The 24598-nt window shown below is 39.7% G+C and overlaps 1 protein-coding gene across 1 annotated transcript in view; it reads right to left on the bottom strand.

Moving 5' to 3' along the window:
• Positions 1–20727, bottom strand: part of LOC122812221 — a 459827-nt gene extending 439100 nt beyond the window's left edge. The window contains exon 1 of the mRNA XM_044084564.1: positions 20570–20727. Coding sequence (XP_043940499.1) covers positions 20570–20627 — 58 coding nt within the window. The 5' untranslated portion in view covers positions 20628–20727. The remainder of the gene's footprint in view (positions 1–20569) is intronic.
• Between the last annotated feature and the right edge of the window lie 3871 nt (positions 20728–24598).

The following is a 24598-nucleotide window of genomic DNA, read 5'->3' as shown; positions in this document are numbered from 1 at the left end:
ACAAAGAGCTCCTCTGCCAAGTTCTTTTCCTTCCCCCCTTGGCAGTCAAGCAACTGCTATGTTGTGCTGTGCCACTAGATCGCATAGTGCAGTACAGCACAGATCTACTACTATACTGCATAGAGTCTATTGCTGTGCTGTTTTCTGTTGTTCTCCCTGACTGATTCATATGTATTACAGTAATGAGGGAATCTGGTGATAAACAAATTCTCATTGGCAGAAGCTCACCAGGGTCATTGTGTGGGTGGGGAACAATTGTATGACATAGCATGCTTGCTTGCACTACATGGGACTCTGTTGCCAAAAGGGATTTTCTTACCATGTAATGGAGTTTTTCTTTTCTTTTCAGGGTTGATTAATGTGTTGCTGAGCAGTCTCTGTTTAACAACATATTAGGAGGGGAGGGGAAATACCATTGCACTGTATGCAGCTCCTGTTCTGTGGGTTACCCTTGTTGGGACTGGGACCAGTCAGCATTTCAGTAGTGCCATTTTCTTGAATCACTTACACTCAGGGAGGGAAGATGTTTGCATATGTACCCTGCATTGAGTACAATGTGAGCACAATGGGGTACGGCTTGATTCTACACATCAGTCAGCTCAAACCTAAGACCAACAGAACAATCAACGTATGTCATCCTATATGTAGATTCTTTATACCAGAAGCCCCAGTTGCAGTAGGAAAAGGTGTCCTCTTACATCACTTATAATATATATAGTATAACTTACCACTCAGTCTACTCTATGAATCACTTAGGTTTGTGACATACATATACACTGTCCACACGTCATGGCGCATTATTCACCATGGATTATAAATAGGGTTCATATTTTCTGAGCACAAATGTGCCCATAAAAATACATCACCACTTTCTCCTTCTCTTTAAACCCCTCATCTACAAATAGCAATAGCCCTGGCACTACTCAAATACCTTATACATACATTCCATCCTTCTATCTCAGAATTACTTTTTAAAAATGACTGTACTCTCTCACAAACTAGAGAACTCCTTATAGTGGCAACTTATACCCCAGCTTATAACAATATGCAAGGACTATATTATCCATCACATCTGTCACCTCTACAGCCTATCAGTAATGCATAAATATTTCCCTAATCACTGGATAAAGGTCACTATAATTCCTATTAAAAAAAAAATCGTTCTGCAGTTTAACTCACTACAGACCCAACATCATTTTACATTATTTATGAAAATTCATAGAGAAAGCTCACTCATTGCATTTACAACTGCAACATCCTGTCTCGTAACCAGCATGATTCACCAAAAGCTGTAGAATATTTACCAACCCTACTTATCCTCACAGATACAACTTGATGGGTGCTAGCCAAATGCTACTCACTGAAGCTTTCTTTAATGACTTGTCAAAAGCATTCAGCGCCACCAAACATTCCCTCTGCTTTTAGACTCTATACTCCAGCAGCTTTGGTGTAGCCACTGTATCACAGTTCTAAAGGGACTTAAACAGATGTTTCAGGTCAAATTAGGAAAGTCCCATTCTTCTACTTGAATGTTTCCCCAAAACTTCATGCTGAACCCCTACTCTCCTTTACTTTTAGCAAAAACGTTGCTTCCCTAACCAAAGCTCCAAACATCCTCAAATACACCAATGATCTTGTCATTTTCAAACATCCCCAAACAAGTCCATCCTAAAGCAACTCCATTTCTACCTTGACAATCTCCATCAACTCCTATAAGACAAACATTTCATTTTAAACCTCAGCACAACTAAATAAATATTTGTTAATAACCCACCACATTTTAAATCACTGGACAATGGTACACAACATTTTTACACCAATAAATCATCCACCAAACTCATTACCACCTCTATGTCCCTCAACATCACACAACACATAATCAAGCATGATTCTACACATTAATCAGCTCAAACCTAAGACCAACAGAACAATCAACGTATGTCATCGTATATGTAGATTCTTTATACCAGAAGCCCCAGTTGCAGTAGGAAAAGGTGTCCTCTTACATCACCTATAATATATATAATATAACTTACCACTCAGTCTATTCTTTCAAGGAAATCATGTACAGTTTACTGTCCAAATGTACCTGTAAAGCCATCTGCTTTACTCACTCCGGACCCCACTAGCTCCCTCTCCCTCAAAGATCAGGCCTACTCCTCCTCACCCTGATATAAAGCCATCATCAGCTATACCTGTCCATAACTCTCATCAGTACTTAATACATCATCCATTACTTTTCACGTGTGTTCATATAACAGCAATGTTACCATTCTGCAAAAGGCATTTAATTCATGTCCTCTTTATATGCGTCATGCTAGAAATAAGGAAGTGGTGTTGTTTTCTCATGTCACTAAGACAGAATAGCAGGACTGGGAATCACTGTCATCTAACACACTTTCTATAACAGAGATAATTCTATGTTTCCCTGACTGAGCCTCATTTATGTGTCTGTCACAGCTTGTTCTATGCTATAAATAACTGTTAGCTACTTCCAGCAAAAGAAAATAGGTAAATAGCAGGCTTTTGCAAAGGGATTATTTTGTAGTTTTAAAAGAATTGACAGACATTCCCCCACACTCTCATGCTGAGGTATGAAAACTCTCACTGCAGTAAATGATCCTTGCTGTATATTTACAGGTGACAAGTAGTAGGACTCCAAAGTAATCTGTCTGCTACTACCCAATGCCTTCAGTAGGAAGTTTTTTCTCTCTCATGAATGATGCAGAATTAAAATGTGCTTTATTAGTTCCTTAATTATTTCTGTCATATTCATCCCCCTTTTTTATGTTTCATATTTTGTTATACTTTGGTAACTAGGAAAGTGAACTGGGCCCAGGACCCTTTTCAGCCATGACTCAGGCTACATTGGCAAATATAATAACAATTAATAAAGCCACTTAGCAATACAAAGAAAAAAATACTACCATAAAGACACTGACAAAGATCGCATGTGCAACACATAGCCAATGTGTGATATGAATAAGTAAAACATTAAGCAACATTTACTAGAATGTATACATTAATAATGCTTAACTCTATGTTAAGTTTATTATAAATAACAAATTGCATGCATCCATATTGCACACACACACACACACACACACACACACACACACGCGTGTGTGTGTGTGTGTGTGTGTGTGTGTGTGTGTGTGTGTGTGTGTGTGTGTGTGTGTAAATATATATAATGTGTCTATGTGTTTGTGTATATGTATATGCATGTGTATATATACAGTGGATATAAAAAGTTTACACACCCCTGTTAAAATGCCAGTTTTTTGTGATATAAGAAAATGAGACCACAATAAATCATTTCAAAACTTTTCCCACCTTTAATGTGACCTATAACCAGTACAAGTCAATTGAAAAACAAACAAACAAATCTGTTAGGGGAAAAATATAAAAAACGTACAATAAGCTGGTTGCATACATAGCCGGCCTTAGGCATAGGCCAACTAGCAGGGGCACTTTTTCAGTATTTATTTGGTGTAGGTAGACCAGGATGGGGGCACTAGGTGGTGTGGTAGGGGGCGCCATGGAGCCCTTTTGCCTAGGGCACCAGTTGACCTAAAGCCGCTCCTGGTTGCATAAGTGTGCACAGCCTTAAACTAATACTTTGTTGAAGCACCTTTTCATTTAATTACAGCATTCAGTCTTCTTGGGTACACATCTACCATCTATTAAAGAGACTCTGATTAACCCCAAATAAAGTTTAGCTGTCCTAGTAGGATTTTCCTGACATTTACTCAGTTGCCTGCTACAGCAAAAGCCATGGTTCACAGAGAGCTTACAAAGCATCAAAGGGATCTCATTGTTGAAAGGTATCAGTCAGGAGAAGGGTACAAAAAAATTTCCACAGCATTGGATATACCATGAAACACAGTGAAGACAGTAATCAAAAAGTGGAGAAAATATGGGACAGCAGTGGCATTGTAAAGAACTGGATGTCCCTCCAAAATTGATGAAAAGACAAAACAAAAACTGATCAGGGAGGCTGCCAAGAGACCTACAGCAACACTGAAGAAGCTGCAGGAATTTCTGGCAAGTACTGGTTGTGTACTACATGTGACAACAATCACCCGTATTCTCCATATGTCTGGGCTATGAGGTAGGGTTGCAAGATGAAAGTATTTTCTTACACAGAAAAACATTCAGGCCCTGATAAAATTTGCAAAACAATATATCAAGTCTCCCAAAAGCATGTGGGAAAATGTGTTATGGTCTGATGAGACCAAGGCTGAACTTTTTGTCCACAATTCCAAAAGGTATGTTTGGCACAAAAGCAACACTTCCCATCATCAAAAGAACACCATCCCCACAGTGAAGCATGGTGGTAGCAGTATTATGCTTTGGGGTTGCTTTTCTTCAGCTGGAACTGGGGCTTTGGTCAAGGTGGAGGGAATTATGAACAGTTCCAAATACCAGTCACTTTTGGCCCCAAACCTTCAGGTGTCTGCTAGAAAGATGAAGAGGAATTTCACCTTTCAACACAATAATGACCCCAAGCATACATCCAGATCAACAAAAGAATGACTTCACCAGAAGAAAATTAAAGTTTTGGAATGGCCCAGCCAGAGCCCAAACCTAAATCCAATCGAAAATCTGTGGGGTGACCTGAAGAGGGCTGTGCACAAGCGATGTCCTCGCAATCTGACAGATTTTGAGCACTTTTGCAAGGAAGAGTGAGAAAATATTGCCAAGTTAAGATGTGCCATGCTGATAGACTCCTACCCAAGAAGACCAAATGCTGTAATTAAATAAAAAGGTGCTTTAACAAAGTATTAGTTTAAGGGTGTGCACACTTATGCAACCAGCTTATTGTACGTTTTTTATTTTTTATATTTTTTCCCCTAATAGATTTGTTTGTTTTTCATTTGAATTGTACAGGTTTTAGGTTACATTAAAGGTGGGAAAAGTTTTGAAATAATTTATTGTGGCCTCATTTTTTTATATCACAAAAACCTGGTGTTTTAACAGGGGTGTGTAAACTTTTTATATCCACTGTATATATATATATATATATATATATATATATATATATATATATATATATATATATACACATATACACACACACGCGCAGACACACACACACGCACACACGCACACACACACACGCAGCATACACACATGCACACGTGCACACACACACACACACACACACACACACACACACACACACACATATATATAAAGTACATGTGTATAAAAACATATGAGTGTGTGTGTGTGTGTGTGTGTGTGTGTGTGTAATGGAGAACTAGATTGTATGCCTGTGTGTGTATTTCATGTCCTTTAGAGAAAAACAAATCAAAATAGAAATTTTGTGTCACTGTATATATGTGTCTACAAATGCATGTGTGTATATAAAAATGTATATAGCATGTAGAATACTATATGTATTATGCAGTACTGTGTTTAAATGCACACGTCTGTCTGTCTGTGTGGATTTAAACACAGTTAAGTACTTCTGCATTCACAAATTCCAGTCCAGCACAACCGGTCAGAACATGTCCTATGTCAGCTGGTCACCTGTGGCTGAAAATGATGGCACCATGCACATAGCATCGTCTGATGCCAGACTGGCACTGTCAGAAATTATATCAGTGAAGGATATTACAGATGTCATAGCTGAGATGAAAATGGAGGGGTAAGATAAACCTCTATCACTGTCTGTGTTTAAATATTGAATGTCATATCCATATCAGCTCAATCCAGTCTAAACAGGTACCATTATCAAAGACAGCATCAGAGAGCTGCATTGTCTCTGAAATGTGCACACCCAACAGAAGAGAGATAATTGCAGATGGATATCACTGCTGCAACCCTAAGATATTCTCAGACCTGTGTAACAACCTTGGCACCAATCAGGAAATGTGCAGGTCAAAGATCCAGCAACAAATGGCCACTACTAACCATTTCAGAGATTCTGAGTGTGTGTTGTGACTGGTATGATGAAGTACAACCTCTTCAAGAAATGCAAAACATCCTGCAGTGCATGCAAAGTGACATGGTATATAGAGACCTGGAAGAAATATGGCAGCTGAGTGTGATGGTGGCCCTGCTTGCAGGCTTTGCTGCAGCCACTGGGATGCAGGCACCTGCCCACCCTGGCCATGCTGGGAGATGTATACAGACTGCATGATTATGCACAAGGGTTATGGAGGTGGCACAGACACTGTTTCAGAGGCAACTTCACTGCCCATACTGTTCATCATTGCCTCTGGCCCTGAGCATGGACACTGTTAGGGTGATGGATGATGCTCTTCTGGATCCACTCTAACCACAACCCACCAGACAATACACTCACCACCTTGCAGTTCAAGATAGTCGCACTCTTTTGTATCCCTACCATGAGAAACACCTACATATGCTCATTCAAAGGGTTCCAGATGTTGACATCTTTCTGCCACACCACATGCGGGGGGGGGGGGCACAGTGGGGTCACCATACACATTCTCAAAAGGAAGTCTCCAGTTTTGACAGTGCAGGAACACGTGTGTTACCTGGTTAGTGTCATGCTCATGGAAGTTTCACCCTATCATTGGAGAATGTGATCCCTGACTCTCCCCAAACTCTTACCCATGTGCATGACTACTAAATCCACCACCCATAAAGCTGTAATCTATGTAAGCATTACTGTCCTCTGTCATTGTCCCCCACCCAAGCGTGTAAATGATGATGACTGCTCACTGCTCATCCCTCTGCCAAGGGTGAGTATGGTAATGCCTGATGGTCAGCAGGGTCCAGTCAATACACTGTATAGCATAGCCTGGTGTGTTATTGCATTCATCAGTTTTATTCTGTGTTGTCCTGTAATGGCTCATAACTGTGAACTAGACAATACCGCTTTACAGGTGTCACACATATTGCGTCTACCTCTGCCTCACAAGTGTGTCACCAGATGTATCCAAGCAGTGGGAAAAGGTCTTCAGAACTAAGGACTCAGTATTATATACTCAGTATCATATAGACTTCTTAGGGGATACTTATGCCTGGCTTACAGAGCAATCTCAAATCCAAACCTAACAAATTTACTGCAAATCAGTAAATCAAATGGGACTAGAGCTACCCATTCCAGGGACCTAAATATGGCCTGCCACTTGAATAGGACATGCTGGAGGGAAAGATTTGTCTCCCAGCAACTGCCGTGTCTTTGGAATAGGCTGCCAGTTCATGTGAAGTAAAGCACCTCTATGACACCGTTCAAAAGGAACCTAGGTGAGTGGATGGGACATTGTAAATTCTTCCCAGAGATAGCCCCTCACAATCCTCCTGGACATGGGCAGTCATTACTAAATAGCAATCCTGGGTATTGACTAGAGTATCTATGGTATTACATTGGGATGAAATGTCTAGGCTTGAAATTACCTCTGGGTTGATAGCCTAGTAATCTCCTATGATCCTATGATCCTATGGACACACATTCAATGATGTTCCATGTTTACAACACTGCAGTGTCATATGCCATCTCAACCATGATGTGGGGGGTTGCATATGGGGATCATCAACCAGAGTTCCAAAATGTATCCTTCATGACTTGCAACACACAACAGTGAAAACCATTATGACTATACTGCTACCTATGTTCAAGGGACCAGCATATTGAGGTCTCTGTGGCTGGCAATGTGTGCACCTACCAACTAGATGATCCTGTGGAAAGTCACACTATATGAAATGCTGGTATAGGTTGTACATGTTCTAGATGTAGGAACCATGGAGCTGCCTGGATAGAAGATAGACATATTATGTATAATACCATGTGCATTGCATTGTAGCTGATGGAATGAAAAACCTTCCAGTTAATATACTGGATGCCATTTGAAGCAGGTGGGGCCTTGACGGCAATGTGTGTACAGTCAGTGGTGCCCAGACCATCAGAGAAAAGGGTAATATATTTGAATGCCCACAGCTGCAGTTACATCTTCTGCTGTTTGTAAAAAACAAATATGCTCCTCTACACGATGAACCATCATGTCAAGGAACTAGAGTAGGATTAATAAGCTGACACCTGGGAAACTCAAAAAGTATTCCTTGTCAGATGCTGAAATGTCACCATAGCAATGGCAGTTAATGCTTCCCCTTGATTCAACATGAGGGTGGTACATGACAACTAACTTCCATAATATGCCTTATTCCACACTGTAGTGAGCGACAATGTTCTAGTCATGGACGTGACAAGTATGTTAACCACTTCATTTAAGTGTGGATGAGTACCATAGCCAATCATGCTAATTTTCTATGTTTCTGAATTAGTCCCGAATGCTGGATTTCATTATTTGCATACATGGCTCTCAATTGCATGTCGACATTTGTTTATGTGTGGCATTATGGGATCATTAGCATATGATACATACTTCACCATTTCACCAGTAGTACAATCACTCCATGTGTGTCTCTGAATAGCCCCCCCTCTGTGGGCATTACTTGCCCATGAGCTTTTCCATGTTCAAATTATGACAAACAAAATACTATACCAATTCCTTGCAAGCTATAGGTCCCCCACTATGACCCAGGAAACCCATAACAAGCATTTAAGCTTACTGGAAGCACTCATCATGCAACCCAATACCATATTCATGGTTGACTTTTATTGCCCCCACTATTAACTGGGAATCATATACAATACAAAACATGCAGGTACAGATGTTCCTGGAGTTTGTAAACACAAACTCCCTGGAGTAGAATGTCAATACGCTAACCAGGTGTGCAAACATACTGGATCTGATCCTCACTAATATGGAAGAGTGCTACACACTATTGATATAATGCAGTCTTTGGTAAGGTCATACCACAAAACAGTCTCCTTTGAAGTAAAAATATAACCAAGAACCCCATCTAACCTTAGAATGTTCAGGAACTACTCTAAGGCTAGCTTCCTACTATTAAGTGATAACCTTCCAAAATTTCAAGCCCTGATAAACCATGAGAACACTGCTGCCTCCGTGGAGATGTTCACAGAAAGCCTATATAAGCATGTTAATAGTTGCATACAGGCAGCTGTACCCATCAGGATGAAGTACAGAAATAACTCAAAAAACAAGCCACCCTGGTGGAATCAACATCAGTAAGTTCTATAACATAACGAAGAAAATCATGGCAAAAATTAGGAGGTGTAGCACTCAGCAGGATGAAAGCACTCTCATCAAACTAAAGAAACAACTCAGAGGAAAAATAGTCTACCAAAGCCAAATCTGAGGTAAATGTGGCCTACCAAGCCAGGGACAACCACAAAGCATTCTTTACCTGTGTCCACAACCTCAAAGGCAATACACAACTGTGTGCAGAGCTCATTGTAAGTGGAGCCACCTATACCGTTCCAAACGATATAGCAAACCTACTGGAAAAGAAATTCAGCTCTAACTTTATCCTTCTCTCCCCCCTCAACCTCTCCTCAGGAAATACCATCAAAAATAACTCCCCTTAGTATCAGTAGGGAACAAGTCCTCAATACTCTCACTAAGGCCAAGAACACAGCATTGATGGGCCCAGACAGTATCCCAGGATACCTTCTAAACAGCACAAAACATGACCTGGCAGGCCGTCTGGAATCACTATTTATCCATAGCCTCCAAACAGGCCTTGTGCTTAATGAATAAAGAACAGCAACAGTCATCCGTATGCACAAAGGTGGGCCATCTACAGACCCTGGAATGGAAACTATAGACCCATAAGTCTTAACAGTCTTATATGCAAAGCCATGGAAACAATTATCATGGAAATGATCAATAGTGACATAGGAAACCTCCAGAAAATGGACCCAACCCAGTTTTGTTTTGTCAATGGCATGTCATGCCTACTCAACCTAGTGGACTTCTTTGATAAGGTAACCAAAGCAATGGAAGAGGCCAAAATGGTTCATACTGTCTACCTTGACCTGGCCAATGCTTTTGACATAATACCCCACTCAGGCATTGCTGACAAACTCAAGAGGTTAGGTATAAACCCTTATATTACCCAGTAGATAGCCAACTGGCTCACAGACAGGACCCAGGAAGTTATTACTGGGGAGTCCACCTCTACAAAGAGGCCAGTCACAAGTGCAGGCCCTCAGGGATCAGTACTGGGACTGCTCCTTTTAGTATTTACTTCTCTGAAGTCAATGCTAATGTCAAGGGCCTCTGACTGACCAAATTTGCAGACAATTGCAAATTAGGAGAAGTCATACAATCCCCCAATGACACTAATGTTCTCCAGGAAGAGCAGACATAAGCAAATAACTTGTGTCAATGTCATGGACTAAAATTAAATGGCAAGAAGTACATAGCAGTATCCTTCAGGAAGTGATCGAACTCTGGTAACCATCATATTAACAACATATCCCTAAGAGTTGATCCAGTAGTCAGAGACTTGGGAACACACATATACAGTAATCTATCATTTGACCATCATGAGTCTACAGTGAAATCATTCTATTTTCAGTATTCATCAGACCTATCATAGGTCCAAAGAGGTCACCGTTCCACTGTATTCGACATTCATCAGACCTGTCATTGAGTACAATGTCCCCTTTGCTATGTACCTAACCAGGCACATCCACAGAGTTCCTCGCTGAAAGACTATAGGATGTAATTATCATGCACTATGCAGACCCCCTTGAGGCTCTATCCCTGTATTCTGTCTCCTACAGGCTGTTGAGGGGAGATATATGCCTAGCATACAAGGCATTGTCAGACCCCACTCTGATGGACCTCCTGCATATCTGGAAAGCACCTACCTATTCTAAAGACTTAAACCCTGCCTGTGATATAAATAGGACCTGCTGGAGAGTATTCCAGAGGCTACCCCTTCTCTGAAACAGGCTCCCCATCCATGTGAAGCAAAGTTTCTCCATAACCCAATTCAAGTATAACTTGGAGAATTGGATGGAGAACAGGAACTTCATCCCTGGTTTGGCACCTATGTCTCTAATGGACAATGGCAGACTGTAAATGGTTTATCTCCCGGACCTCTGCTTGTAAATGTTTCATCTCCCAAGCCCCTGCTTACACTTATAAAGTGTACCAGAAAATGTCAGAGATTTGGGATGTATGGCTAGGCTTAAAAAGACCCTAGGGGCCATTAGCTTAGTAAACACCTGTGAATATATAAACATCAACACTCATCATGCTATTTAGTATAATATACTCTGTATTTGCTTATGAATACCCCACCTGTATAAGGCATAAGTAGGAGTTCTGGACTCCTAAGAACCAGTAATTAAATGACAACAATTCTGTTATGAAAGTTGCAAGGCAGGAGATGTAATTCCGTGCTGAAATTAACTTGATTTAACATCTGAATATTTTTTCTAATAATGATGAAACAATAATAGGAAAGTGTGTTAGATAAGAAGATGTTGGTTATTACAGTTGGCATAATGCTTAAGTTCTTTGCCTCACCTGCACAATGTACAAGGTTCAGTCCTAACCTCCAGGCAATGCTTCTTTAGAGTTTGCATGTTCTCTCTGTGGGTTCCTCCCACCTCTGAAAAACATGCTGATTGTTCCCATCCCAAACTCAGCAATGAATGCAGCTGTGGGCAGCAATACAGACTCCCCATGGTGCCTTATGGGGGAAGATTTGTAGAGACCAACTGCTTTGGGCATCTACTGTCGTGCACAGTATATTCAAGACAGGAGAACATGGATCACAGACTGTGCACCGTGGCAGGGCTAGCCACTTGACAGTGTAAAAATATGGCTCTAGGTGATTTGGTTATGTAGGCTAATGTTGCCAAATAAGCATGGGTAGTTATGTATTTATTTAACATTTGTTTACCAGGAAAATCTGACTGAAACAGAGCCCATTTTCAGCAGAGGCCCTGGGAGAAACACTTCAGATGCATGTCTTTGGAATGTGGGAGGAAACCAGAGCACCCAGAGGAAACCCATGTGAAAGCAGGGAGGGCATGCAGACTCCACATAGATGGCACAGACGGCACCCCAACCTAGAATTGAATTAGAGAACCTCTTGCTGTGAGGCAACAATGCTAACAGCTGCACCACTGTGTCACCCACTGTACTACCGCTGATAAGTGGGTTGAGGACCCGACCTAATCTAACCTACACCACGTATCCATGCTAATGGTGAGAGGGGTATGTGCCCCTGTTGGCCAGTGTGTGCGTGCCATAAAGCTCAGCAGCCCTGGTTTGAAAAGGTACTGGCTAGCCAGTGTCAAGTTGCCCAGCCTGGATTACCTTGGATAGCTCTGTTGAATGACAGCTGGACATAAAACCAATCAACCTGTCAATCATGAACTAAAAATTGCTACACTCATTGTAGGTTCACTGACAGGATGGAGCTTGGAAGTATATGACATGATGGTACAGAGGAGGCTGAACATCCTATGTATCCAAGAGACAAGATAGAAGGGCAGTGCAGAAAAGACACTTGGCTTGGGATCCAGAATCTACTACTCAGGAGGAGGACAGGCTAGAAATGGTGTCAGGATTGTAGTGAGAGAGAGCCTTTGAAGGCAGTGAGGGATATCATCAGAATTAGTAACAGACTCATAGCAATCAGACCCCAGTGTAATGATAGGGAAGTATTCATAATCTCAGCCTATGCCCCACAGCAGAGTTGTGTCAGTGCGGAAAAGAGTGCATTCAGACAGCAGGTGCAACACCTACTAGATAAAGCAGGACAACATGAATTGGCGTTGATAATGGGTGACTTGAATGCACATTTTGGGACAGACAGAACAGGATATGAGGACTGCCTGGGTCCACATAGGTGGGGCAACAGGAGTAAGGAAGGAGAGGCAATTCTAAACTTCTGTCTGGCAAATGGCTTGATAGTTGCCAACACATGGTTCAGAAAAAGAGATAGTCAGAAGATCACATACAAGAGTGCCCAACATGTAACTCAGGTAGACTTCATCCTGTTAAGGAAAGGGCACTGGAATAGAATCAGTGATTGCAAAGTCATTCTTAGTGAAACAGTCATCCCATACATAAACCACTGGTTGCCACAAGCAATGGTCAGAGAAGGCTCTAAGGTCAACACAGGCCAGGCTAAAGACCTGGAAGTTGACTGAAGAGAGAGTACAACAGTTCAAGGAATTACTCAGGGCTCTAGTACTGCAAGAAGAGGAGGAAATAGGTGGATTCGAAAAAGAATGGCAGCACCTTAAAACAGCATGTGTGAGGACTACAGAACAGATATAAGGAAGCTGGTGGTGGAATGCAAAAGTCCAAGAAGTCATCAAAAGAAAGAAGGAGTGCAGGAAAAAGTGGGAGATAGAAAAGACCGACCAGGCTAGGAAGGAATACTGTTTGGCTAACAAAGAAGCTAACAAAGAAGTTGCAATAGCAAAGAATAGGGCATCAGAGGCCCCTCTATCATCTTCTAAAAAGTAACTCAGTATGTAGCACAAAGAAGCTACATCAGGTTGCAAGGCAAAGACATTAAGATAAAGAAGATAGTTAGTCATCCTTCATAAGGGATGCCAGTAACAACCTGCTCACCAGTCCACAGGACATCAAAGGCAGATGGAAGGAGTATTTCCAGCAGCTTCTAAATGAAGAAATCCCCAGAGAAACTGTACTGCCCAAGACACAGACAATGATGAGAGAAGAAGAGGAGCCCACCCTAGAAGAAGTAAGAACAACCCTAAGGAAAATGAAGTCTGGGAAAGCAGCAGGCTCAGATGAGGTCACAGCAGATATGATAAAGATGCTGGGTGAGATAGGGGAGAAATGGCCCCTGAGAGTACTAGTAGCAGTGTGGAGAGAAAGACATACCCAGATGACTGGAAAATAAGCATACTTGTGCCAGTGTATAAGAACAAAGGGGACAGTACAGAGGTATAAAACACCTGTCACATTGCCTGAAAGTTCTGGAGAGAATGATTGATAAACAGATACTCATAGCAGTAGAAAGTAAGATGGGAGATGAGCAGTTCAGATTCAGATCAGGATGCAGTACAACTGACCTGATGTTTGCAGTGAGGTTGATAGAAGAAGCTAGAAGTGAGGAAAGAGTCCAATTGGGTATTCCTAGACTTGTAAAAAGCATATCGCACAGTCCCAAGAAAACTGATTTGGATAGTACTTTGGTGGTTCAAAATCCCAAAAACACTGGTAAAATGAGTGCAAGCAAAGGACCCAATGACTCAAATATGAACAGTGTTTGGTCTCACAGAGGGGCTCCCAGTGGGAGAGGCTGTATATCAAGGTTCAACTCTGAGCCCACTGCTGTTCATACTGGTGAGGGACTACATTAGCAAACAGTTTGGAGGGGACAGATCAACAAAGCTGCTGTATGCAGATGATGTGGCATTACAGGCAGAGTCTGAGCAAGAACTTCAGCAAAGGATAGGGAATGGGATGCAAAACTTAAGGCACATGGGATGAAACTGAGTACAGATAAGATAGTGGCAATGACAGCAAATTGGGAAAATCAGAAGAAGCTGAGAAATGAGACAGAATGGAATAGGTTAATAGATTCACATATCTGGAAGGGTTGGTTGAGGAGAAGGGAATGAAGAGGTCAGAGCTAGAATCAGAGGGGCTGCAACCAACTGGCATAGAGTGTCAGGTATAGTCTATGACAGAAGAATGTCAAAGAAACTGAAAATTAAGGTGTACAAAACAATGGTGTGAACAGTACTACTGTATGGTACAGAAACCTGGGCAGTAAAGGCAGATCAGATGAGGAAGCTAGAGGTGATGGAAATGAAGTACCTGAGGCAGTTGGTAGGATGCACACTGTGAAACAGATGAAGAAATGAGAACATAAGAGCAGAAGCCAAAGTAGCTCCAGCTGCCGAAAAGATCAAAGAGAACAGATTACAGTGGTTTGGGCATGTGCAGAAAAGCAGAAGACAATATGGTGAAGAAGATTTGGGACAGACAGGAAAAAGGCAAATGGAAATGGGGGCATCCAGCAAAGAGGTGGATGGATTGTGTGAGACAAGATTTCTGACAGTCAGGCATGAGTGTCGAAGAAGGCTGGAGTGTAGCATTGAATCAAATTAGATGGCGACAGTTAACATGACATCCCAACCCCATACAGAAAATGGGGAAAAGGGGGTTGTTGTCGATGATGATGGTTATTTCTACTAGACAGGCATAACTCATTTGTTGTTGTTTTTTTCTGAGTGAGAAAAACAAGTTACACTGACCCAGTGAAATCAGAAATACATTTTTCCAACCTTTCACTGAAATGTATTATTGATCAATGTAAGTACCCTAAACTTAACGCTAAAACTCTAACTATAACCCTAAAATGATAACTCTAACCCTAACCCTAAAACCTTAAGCATAACCTAAGCTTCCAACCCTAATACTAAAACCTGAAACCTTATCATAAAACTATATCTTTAACCCTAACTCCAAAGCCCTAGGCCTAACCAAAAAAGCCTAATCATAAAACCAAAGCCTAACCCTAAAGCACACTAAGTTAAAACCAGACTCCTAATCATGCGTCAGTGATTAGATACCATAACTCATCAGACAAAATACTTTAGCAGAGCAATTTGCCATCCAGTAGGATTAACTATAGCCAATAACAGAGACGTTGACCTAATGTCTGGAGTGAGGGAATATCACAGGTGAAAGACCATAAATATTATTTTCCATTTACAAACTCTGGACATTTGCAGGTGCCTAGTCTGTTGATTTGGTGTGATATTTTTAATTGGATAATTGCTCTTGTAAGTAATAAACATTTTTAGGCATGACCAGGAGCACTACAATTACAGACTCTGTGGACTACAAATACAAACAAAATGAATCCACTTAGCCTTGCCAAAGTCCTGCGAATCCAAAATAAGCAAAACAGAAGAAATGATGGCAGGACACTGCTGCTGCTCAATAAAACTTTTAATGAAAACTTTAAAACAAGTAAACAAAGTGATCCAAATGCAGACAAAATGAAAAAAGGTTAGCGCTTTCGGGTTACACCCTTCATCAGACAACAAACACTGCATGCACATTCTTTTTAAAAAGAGTCACAACCAATGAAAACCTTATAGGTCAATGAAACACACGCCTCTTCAGGAGTGTGGGTTTTAAAGGAATAACATCATTTAAACCTGGGGGTAGGTGTGCCATTAAGTCTATAATCCATTTAGTTTCATCCAAGGCAGTCTGCAGCCTGACATCCCCCCCATTCTAATGTTAACTATCACTCTAAATGAAAAGCTATGTGTTGGATGTATGCATATGTGCCTATACAAGGCGTTGTTGTCATCCCTATTCCTTATACTTCCTAAATGTTGTAGGATTCTCACCTTAAACATATTTGTGGTCATGCCCACATAAAAACTGGGGCATTTCGTGCATTCAGCCAAATAGACCACATTTGAGGTCCTGCAAGTGGCTCTACCTTTAAAAACAACATTCTTCCCGGTAGTTCTATGTGTGAAGTTAACCTCCTTATTGATAAAGCTGCAGGCTTTACACGTACCACATGGAAGTGTACCTGCCCTGCTCTTAAATGGCCTGCTCTCAGAGAGACTATTCTCCTTACATAAAATGTCACTCAAGTTCTTATTCCTTCTATATTGAAAATAAGGTCTGTTATCAATTAGCCCCTTTAAACTGGTATCACTGGTGAGGATGTTCCAGTTGTTGTTAACAATTCTACAGATGTAACTGATGTTGCTCCCATAGGTGAACAACAACTTGGTGCCTCTCTGTATGGTGGTATCCTGCACGGTCACTACGGGAGCCTGGGGCTGATTCCTATTGAGCCAAGGTCTAGATTTAGTCTGTCTATGGATCTTACCATTATCTATAACGTTCCTTACCATATTCTTCCCATAGCCTCTCTGCTCAAAGTGCCCCACTGCTGCAAGAAGAGTGCCTCTGCAAATTCATTAGGCTAAATGCATATGCACTTTGGTAGCCCATACTCATAGGCTCATACTCTGTGGATGCAACACTTACTGCTCCCTGTGGGATGGGCTAAGCCACCTTCCTTTCCACCGCAGCATCCATTCACTTCCAACCTCCCAAGCTAGCTCAGTCAGATACTCACATTGCTAAGTAAGCTTAAGTCAGCTGAACTATAGTAACACATTAGTCCCTCTGTGCAACTGGAACTGGCTCAGGCTAGCAATGTTTTGAGCTCGAGCTGTAAAAGTTTTAGGCCAAAGTTTAGCCATTGTCTTGCATGCACTTTTATGCACTATTTAGATATTCTAACATGTTAACAATTCTAGCGACAGCTTATTCCAAGTTGGAAGGGCAACCCTGGTAAAACTTTTTCTCCTTTAGAAAAACTGAGTGCAGACTTCATGAATGCATGGGTTCCCCGGTCCTATGACCTAAGTGCACAGGCACGTTTTCTTCACAACTGGCTTCTTTGCAAGAGATTGGCAGCAGTTGATGTAGAGGAATTTGAGTGAGTAGTTGGAAAAACATTCTGTTATCCTGCTGTAACTGGGAGTCTGTTTGTTCTAGCTAGTAGAAACGGATACAAACCAAAAGATTTTATTAATGATAGTACCTGTGTTTACGTGAGTTTTCACCCAGAGTACCACTTTTCTTCCACGTCCAAAGATGTGCCAGATGTGAATTGTCATTCCTCCCCTTTGGCTATAAACGTAAATGATGTGTGTGTGTGTGTGTGTGTGTGTGTGTGTGTGTGTGTGTGTGTGTGTGTGTGTGTGTGTGTGTGTGTGTGTGTGTGTGTCTGTGTGTATTCATGCATGCAAATTCTGTAGTACACTGGCATATATTCCAAAAATAGTTCCTTTGTCTTGCTTTCATTGAGTACCATAATAGGCTCTCACTCCCCTGTGACCTTGAACTGAATTAAACAAGAATTTAAAAAAATGAATGAATGAATGAATGAATGAATGAATGAATGAATGAACGGTACATAATGCTGTACAAGGAACTGAATGCTGCATTCAAGAGTGCATATTCAAGTTTAAAAATCAGCAAGTGAATATCTAAGATCTTTGCTTTAATGTTAACAGGTTAGACAATCTATAATACACCCTAAGCTGTCCTGGAACCCTCTGTATACTTGAACTGGTCTCCTACTTAAAGTAGAGAGTAGGATCTAACAATACTCTCAAGGTATATAAATGAACAGAGAATTCTTTGGTCTTTTGAAAGGTTCCTAATATCTTAGAATTTATTGTTAATTTAATCATGTGTACCCAGTTCTAGAGGCTACTAAAAATCAAATCCCCCAGAGGTTGATCTTGGATGGTAGGCGGTGTCTTTCCTGTTTTAGTAGAAGCAAATTATTCCCATGCATCATAACATAAAGATGTGGGAGGTCAAGGCTTATGGCATTAATAGAAAGGCAGAATAGTACAGGTCCCATCACTAAATCCTGGGGCACATACTTCCTGAGACAGTATATTCCTGACATAAAAACAATCCTTTCAAATGTGCAATGCCCCACCCCCACCTCCACCCAGCAGTGACTGCAAAAAAAAAAAAAAAAAAAAACAGGGAAGTCATTAAAAAAATTAGTTCTAACCACACAGAATCCCCTGCATACTAATATTAGAAATGAAAACACGCTATCCATCTGCAAACATAAATTTAAATAACACATACAGAATTTCCACAATTGTGGTTGCTTCAGAGACACTGGATAAACAGTTAAGTAATCTATGTAAAATAGTAAACTATTTCAACAATTTACTTCATGAGATACTGCTTTCAATCACATTTCTGTTTATACTTTGTATGAACAGAATATCTTTTAAACTGGTCTATTTTTTTAATCCTAGTTTCTGTGTTCACCTACTTACAGCTTCATGTTCAGTCACTTTGTAAGTGCATGGAGCATTGTGATTATGTGAAAATCATGAAAACATAAACCTGTTAGGAACCTCTGTAGCGCAAAGCCCAGTTGAAACAATGCTTCCAGATGTGTGTAACATTTGTAACATAAGCACTGCTACAGTACAGCCTCACTCTTCACTGTCCCTGAAGTACTTGGTTCATATTTTCATAATGTCTGCAGACATTTACAGACATCGGTCTATAAGTAATTTAGTTAACTAAGAACAGAATTTAAAAACTGTCTCTGACTGTTTTCTTTAACACGTACTTGCTGTCTGTGAGACAGTACTCGCTAAATGGTTTTACTTGCTTTAATAGCCAGGAAAGCACTTTGCATTTTCTTTGTATTATTATTTTGTAATTGGTAGCACACAGATTAGATAAAAATTCCATGCACTACAAAGAGTTATGATCAGGTCCTGCAGATCATTCCCCAAACTATGGTATTCACTCTTGAGGTGAATATCTTGACATACATGTCTCCAACACATAGTAACATGGTTACAATCACAGACCCAAACATAACCCTCTATACCATACATTATTTTACATGTTCTTGTTTTTACTGCTGCCTTTTATGTATCCCAGGTATTAATGAAAAGGGCTAGACTGACCGGTTGATATAAATATATATATATATATATATATATATATATATATATCAAATAAATGGACTGAAATGGAACTGAAAAATTACAATATTGTAGTTAATAATATGGAGCGCTAATACAGACAGCACTATAAATTGGGTCCAAAACTAAATTGCCGAATTATAATCTTCCATCTAATGCATCACAGCTGTTGACAATTTCACCAGTTTTCAGCACTGTAAGTTTAAATGTTTGATATTCCATTTCTGAGCCTTATCTCATGAACTATGACACTTTCATAAGTATATACCCCAAAACAGACAGTAAGCAAAATTAGTTTTCTGTTAGTTTCTGACCAATTTTGCTAATTCAGTTTGTAAAGATGACCATAAGAAAGAGATGATGAAACTTAATGGATAAAACATGGTGAAAAATAAACAAAAATTATGGAAATATGTTACATTTGGTAAAAAACATACCATAGTTTGGATAATTGTTTATATTTTTGGTTTGAAATTTATAACGCAATCACTTCTTTGGCCCACACATATAACGCAGGTAATATTTGTAACTGTACAACAGAACCCCTTCTTTAGATTAACTGAGAAAAGCAATGTTCTCTTTTTTTTTAATCCAGGCTAAACTTATTCATTGTACAACCTTAAATAAATTTGCAAAGTCACTATGCAAATTACCTTTAAGGCAAATGTTTTCACTGCTTTTGTTGGGGTATACAGTGATACAACAACTTTTTCTAAAACTGAAGACAAATACTAAAAAATACCAAACTCGCGTAAATAAATCCAAGATAAGACTTTAGATATTCAACTTTGCAACTTTTCAGAGTTTTCGGTTAGAATATTCAAGTCAATCTTTCCTTCAGACCAAATCCCAGACATGACACCTGTTATTTTCAGGCACGCAAATCCAAATGTGTTCTGTACCCTGACATGACATTTCTTAATGGTATACTAAATGGCATTGCATGCAGCATAATCCGATAGCTACAGTAAAGAGCTTTGAAGTAGTTTGCCAAGCAAAAACACATGAACTTGAAGTTAATGAGATCCCATTCACTGTAATATTTTGTTTTAGTGTTACTGTAGTTCCCTGTGTATTTGTGATATGTAGTTAATAAGTTCACAGGGTCTCTTTCAGGCTTGCAAAAAACACTGAGCTTTTGTACAACAGCAAGTAACACTGTATACACACTTGAAAAAGGCACAAAATAGCCCTTACCTTTTTTTAGGGACAGTAAAGTAACTGCTGTCCAGAATATCCAACTTTGAATCTCCATTTTAAAGTCCAGAACACTTATTGCATCTTATCAGAGAGAGGTCTGATGGGGAAATGATCCACATCAGGGCAAGAAAACATAGATGAGATGGTGTAATTTATTTTCTGTGAATTGCTAATTCTCATTGTGGGTTTTCTTTTCTTACGGATTCATATCCAATAATCACATGAGAATGACAGGCACAAAAGGGACATCCTGTTTTTGGGGAGTTATTTTCAGTCCTTGCGAAACAATCAACTCTGCTAAGGAGGCAACTTGTTATTAATTTTGCTAACTGCGATGTCATGCATTAACTACCCAGTACATGTAAGTGTAATTGCAAGAAAGCTTTTGAATAGCTTGCAAAATCTAAATGTGAGGTGACTATTTATATCTTCTCTGCTCTTCACAGGTGTTTATGTATCTGCAGAGTAGCTTTCTACTTCTATAAATATAATAGTCAAATTTAATCAGTGCTCTACCATTGTAGACAAAATAAATAAATAAACACAGACATATACATTCATACATATCAAACGTATTACTAATTACATTTGTTGTACATGTGTAGCAGTAGTGATAGAAAAATGAGAAGTAAATAAGTAATTGAAATAAATATATCTTGCTTTTAAAATTAATATGACATTGAAATTCAGCATTCAAATATATACTTTCTGAGTGCTTGCGTACTTCCCAGCATACTATGAATCACCATATTCTATATTTAACATAATGCAAATTTATAAACCTTACATCATATTTTAGTGAATCACAAGACAATGTTTTGCAACTGTTATCAAAGCATCCTTGCCTAAGAAAACAATACATCTTAAGAGTTCAGTAGGAGCCCTGCTGTTAATGTACATCATTTTATGTATTATTTATTAAGATTTGTTGACCGGGAAAGTCCACTGGGTCAGAGACCCATTTTCAGTGGAGGCCCGGGGAGAAAAGCTCCACAAGCAAATACAAAGAAAAACAATATTTAAAATACAATTTAAAAGTATTAGAGATATAACAGGGAGAAAAAAATATATATTACAATTTACATTTCTTAGGATTTACATTAAACTGAAACTAGAAAGAAATTTTACAATTGGTTGCAATGTTACATCATTAGAAAAAAGCAAGGAGTATGAAACAGTACTTTCTTTGGTAAGATTATAGTATCCTGTATAGTAAGAATACACTAGTAAATGTGAAGACTGGGTTTTGCAAACATTTTGTCATCTTAGTATTTGGCGAAATATAATGTTTAAGGTGGTTTGCTCCTGAGGCAGGTGCAGGATGGATTGTTTAGATAATGTGTTTTTAGGGCTACTTTAAAAGTTTTTTGGGTTATTTCCAAAGGAAGGTTATTCCATAGTCTAGGTATGGGAGAACAGACATTGTCCTGCTCTTTTGTTGGGTTTAGTTACAGTAAGCATCAGTTTACAGGACAATCTTAGTGTTCTAGTGGGGGTGTATGTTTGTAGGATTGAGTTGAGGGCAGGGCAGTCATTTGGTTTAGAAATTAGTTTTGGGCTAAGGTTAGTTGGGTGTATTGTAGATGGTGAGAAAACTCTAGCCATCTTAGCTCGGTGATGGCATGGCAGTGATGAGAACGGTATGGTTTTCCAGAGGCAAATTTGGCTATTTTGTTGTAACAGGATTATAATTTATTACAAAGAGTTGTGTGCAGATTAGTAAAAATGGCACTATCATATAGAAGGGATGAGATGAGTAGGGTATTGCCTAGTTTTATTTTGGTATATTTATCCAGGTAGAGTTTGTGGCACTATAGTTTACCTAGTTTGAAATGAGTTTTCTTTATTGCAGTTAGGATGTGTGGTTCATATGTGAGTTTATCATCTATTGTTATACCTAGAAGTTTGGCTGTTTTCACTAGTTCAATTTCTGTGCCGTCTTTAGCCAAGATTTTGAAGTCAATGTTGGGTGGTTTTGTCGAAAAAGTAAAACTTTATTTTTTTGGAGGTTTAGCATAAGTTGTGCATCAATAAGCCATGATTCGATAGATGTAAAGGCCTATTGTGTAACTGTGAGGAGGTCTGAGAAATTTGTAGAGGTGGATATCAGTGTTGAATCATCGGCATATTGGATGAGATTCTGGATTAGGGGGGCTTTGTGCAGGTCATTGATGATGATATTGAATAGAAGTGGACCTAAAATGGATCCTTGTGGTACTCCTATATTGTTAGGGTGGTAATGGGATTGTGCATTTAACCATCTTACTGATTGCTCCCTGTTCTTTAGGTAAGAGGTAAACCAGATGAGGAATTTTTGGGGAATAACCTAGTCTTGATAGTTGGTTTACTAGCTTACTATGTGGCACTGTGTCGAAAGCCTTAGATAGGTCTAGTAAGATTACTGAGGTAAGATGGCCTGCATCTAAGGCTTTGTTGACGGAGTCTGAGAAAGATAATAGGGCAGTAATGGTGCTATGCCCTGGCCAGAAACCATGTTGGGTAGGGGATAGAAGAGCATTAATTGAGAGGAGCTTAGTTGTGAGTGAATACATTTTTCAAAGATTTTAGATAATGGGGTGAGTATAGAGATAGGGCGGTAGTTAGAAAGATCATGGGAGTTTCCCGCTTTGTGTAGTGGGGTAACAATATATTTTTCCATAGGAGAGGAATGTAAGCTTCAGAGAGAGAGAGCGATTTATGAAAATGGTAACTGGATATGCTATTAAGCTATCTGTTAGTTGCAAATATTCTGGGGGGGGTTGAGTTGTTTTAGGAATTTCAAAATCAGAAAGGTGGGTACAGGTTGAATAGTGAAGGAGTTGTCTGGTTGTGTGGTTGAGTAATCTGCAGGGGAGGAGGTGTGTTCTGTTAGAAGTGGGAAGTGTGTGTTTGAGCTGGATGGGCAGTCTTTGAGTAGCTTTTGGATGGTTGAGATGAAGTGGGTATTAAAATCTTGGGAAATTTCTTGTGGGCTTTTTCCTGGTCCAGGGGATGGATTTTGGATGGTGCTTGGGTTAAATAGAGAGGAGACAGACTTCCAAATTTTTTTGGGATTGTTATATGAGGTGGATAGTTTAGCAGAGAAATAATCTTTTTAATCGTGTTTTACTAGATTTTTTATTTGTTACGGAGTTGTTTGTAGTGGAGTTCGTTTTATTGTGTTCTGTCTCTCAGCCATATTTTCCATGCTTTGTATCTAAGAAACATAGTTTTTTTGGTTAGTTTTGTTAACCAGGGGGCATGGTTAGTTTTGGTTCATTTAGTATGCATAGGAGCTAGGCTATTGAGAGTATTTAAAAAGTTTGTTGAAATAGTCAACGGCTTCATCTAAGGGGATTATTTTTAATGGGGTCCAGTTTTAGGAGTTTAGGATACTTATAAATTTATCTTGGTCAAAGTGGGCAAGGTTCCTGGAGGTTTTATTTGAGTGCATTTTGATTGCTTGAGGGTGAGTCCTATAGGTATATGCTGGAAGGTGGTCACTTAATGTGTTTGATAGGGTGCCTGAGGTAGAGTAGTTTTGGGGATGGGTTACAAGTATTCAGTCTAGGGCTGATTCAGAGTGTGTTGCTAGATCATGAGTGGGAGTGGTGATGAGTTGGGTAAAACTGTAAAGGTTTATGCTGTTTGCTGGAGGGGGGGTGTCTAAGTTTAACCAATTAATATTGTTGTCTCCAAGAATGATAGTTTCATGCAGTATATTCTGATTTAGCAAAGATAAAAAGTCTTCAGGTATATGAATATTATGGCCTGGGGGAATATAAATTACTGCTATGCATATTTGTCTGTTCCTATTTATGTGAAGGGATGTAAGTAGTAGCTCAAGGTTACCGAAAGTGTGGACAGGTTTTGCATAGGTTGTTATTTGTAGTGAGTTTTGATAGATTAATGCTACACTGCCACCCTTTTTATGAAGTCTGTCTGAACGAATTATATTATATCCTGGAGGGTGAATTTCAGTGACAGCAATGTGTGGTTTTAGCCATGTTTCTGTTACTGCAATAATGTTTGGGGTATGGGCAGTTA

Source organism: Protopterus annectens, chromosome 9.part0, assembly GCF_019279795.1.
Source record: "Protopterus annectens isolate FY-2018-M chromosome 9.part0, PAN1.0, whole genome shotgun sequence".
Taxonomy (NCBI): Eukaryota; Metazoa; Chordata; order Ceratodontiformes; family Protopteridae; genus Protopterus; species Protopterus annectens.
The sequence above is the reverse complement of the archived record's forward strand: the minus strand, read 5'-3'. Positions and strand labels throughout refer to the sequence as shown.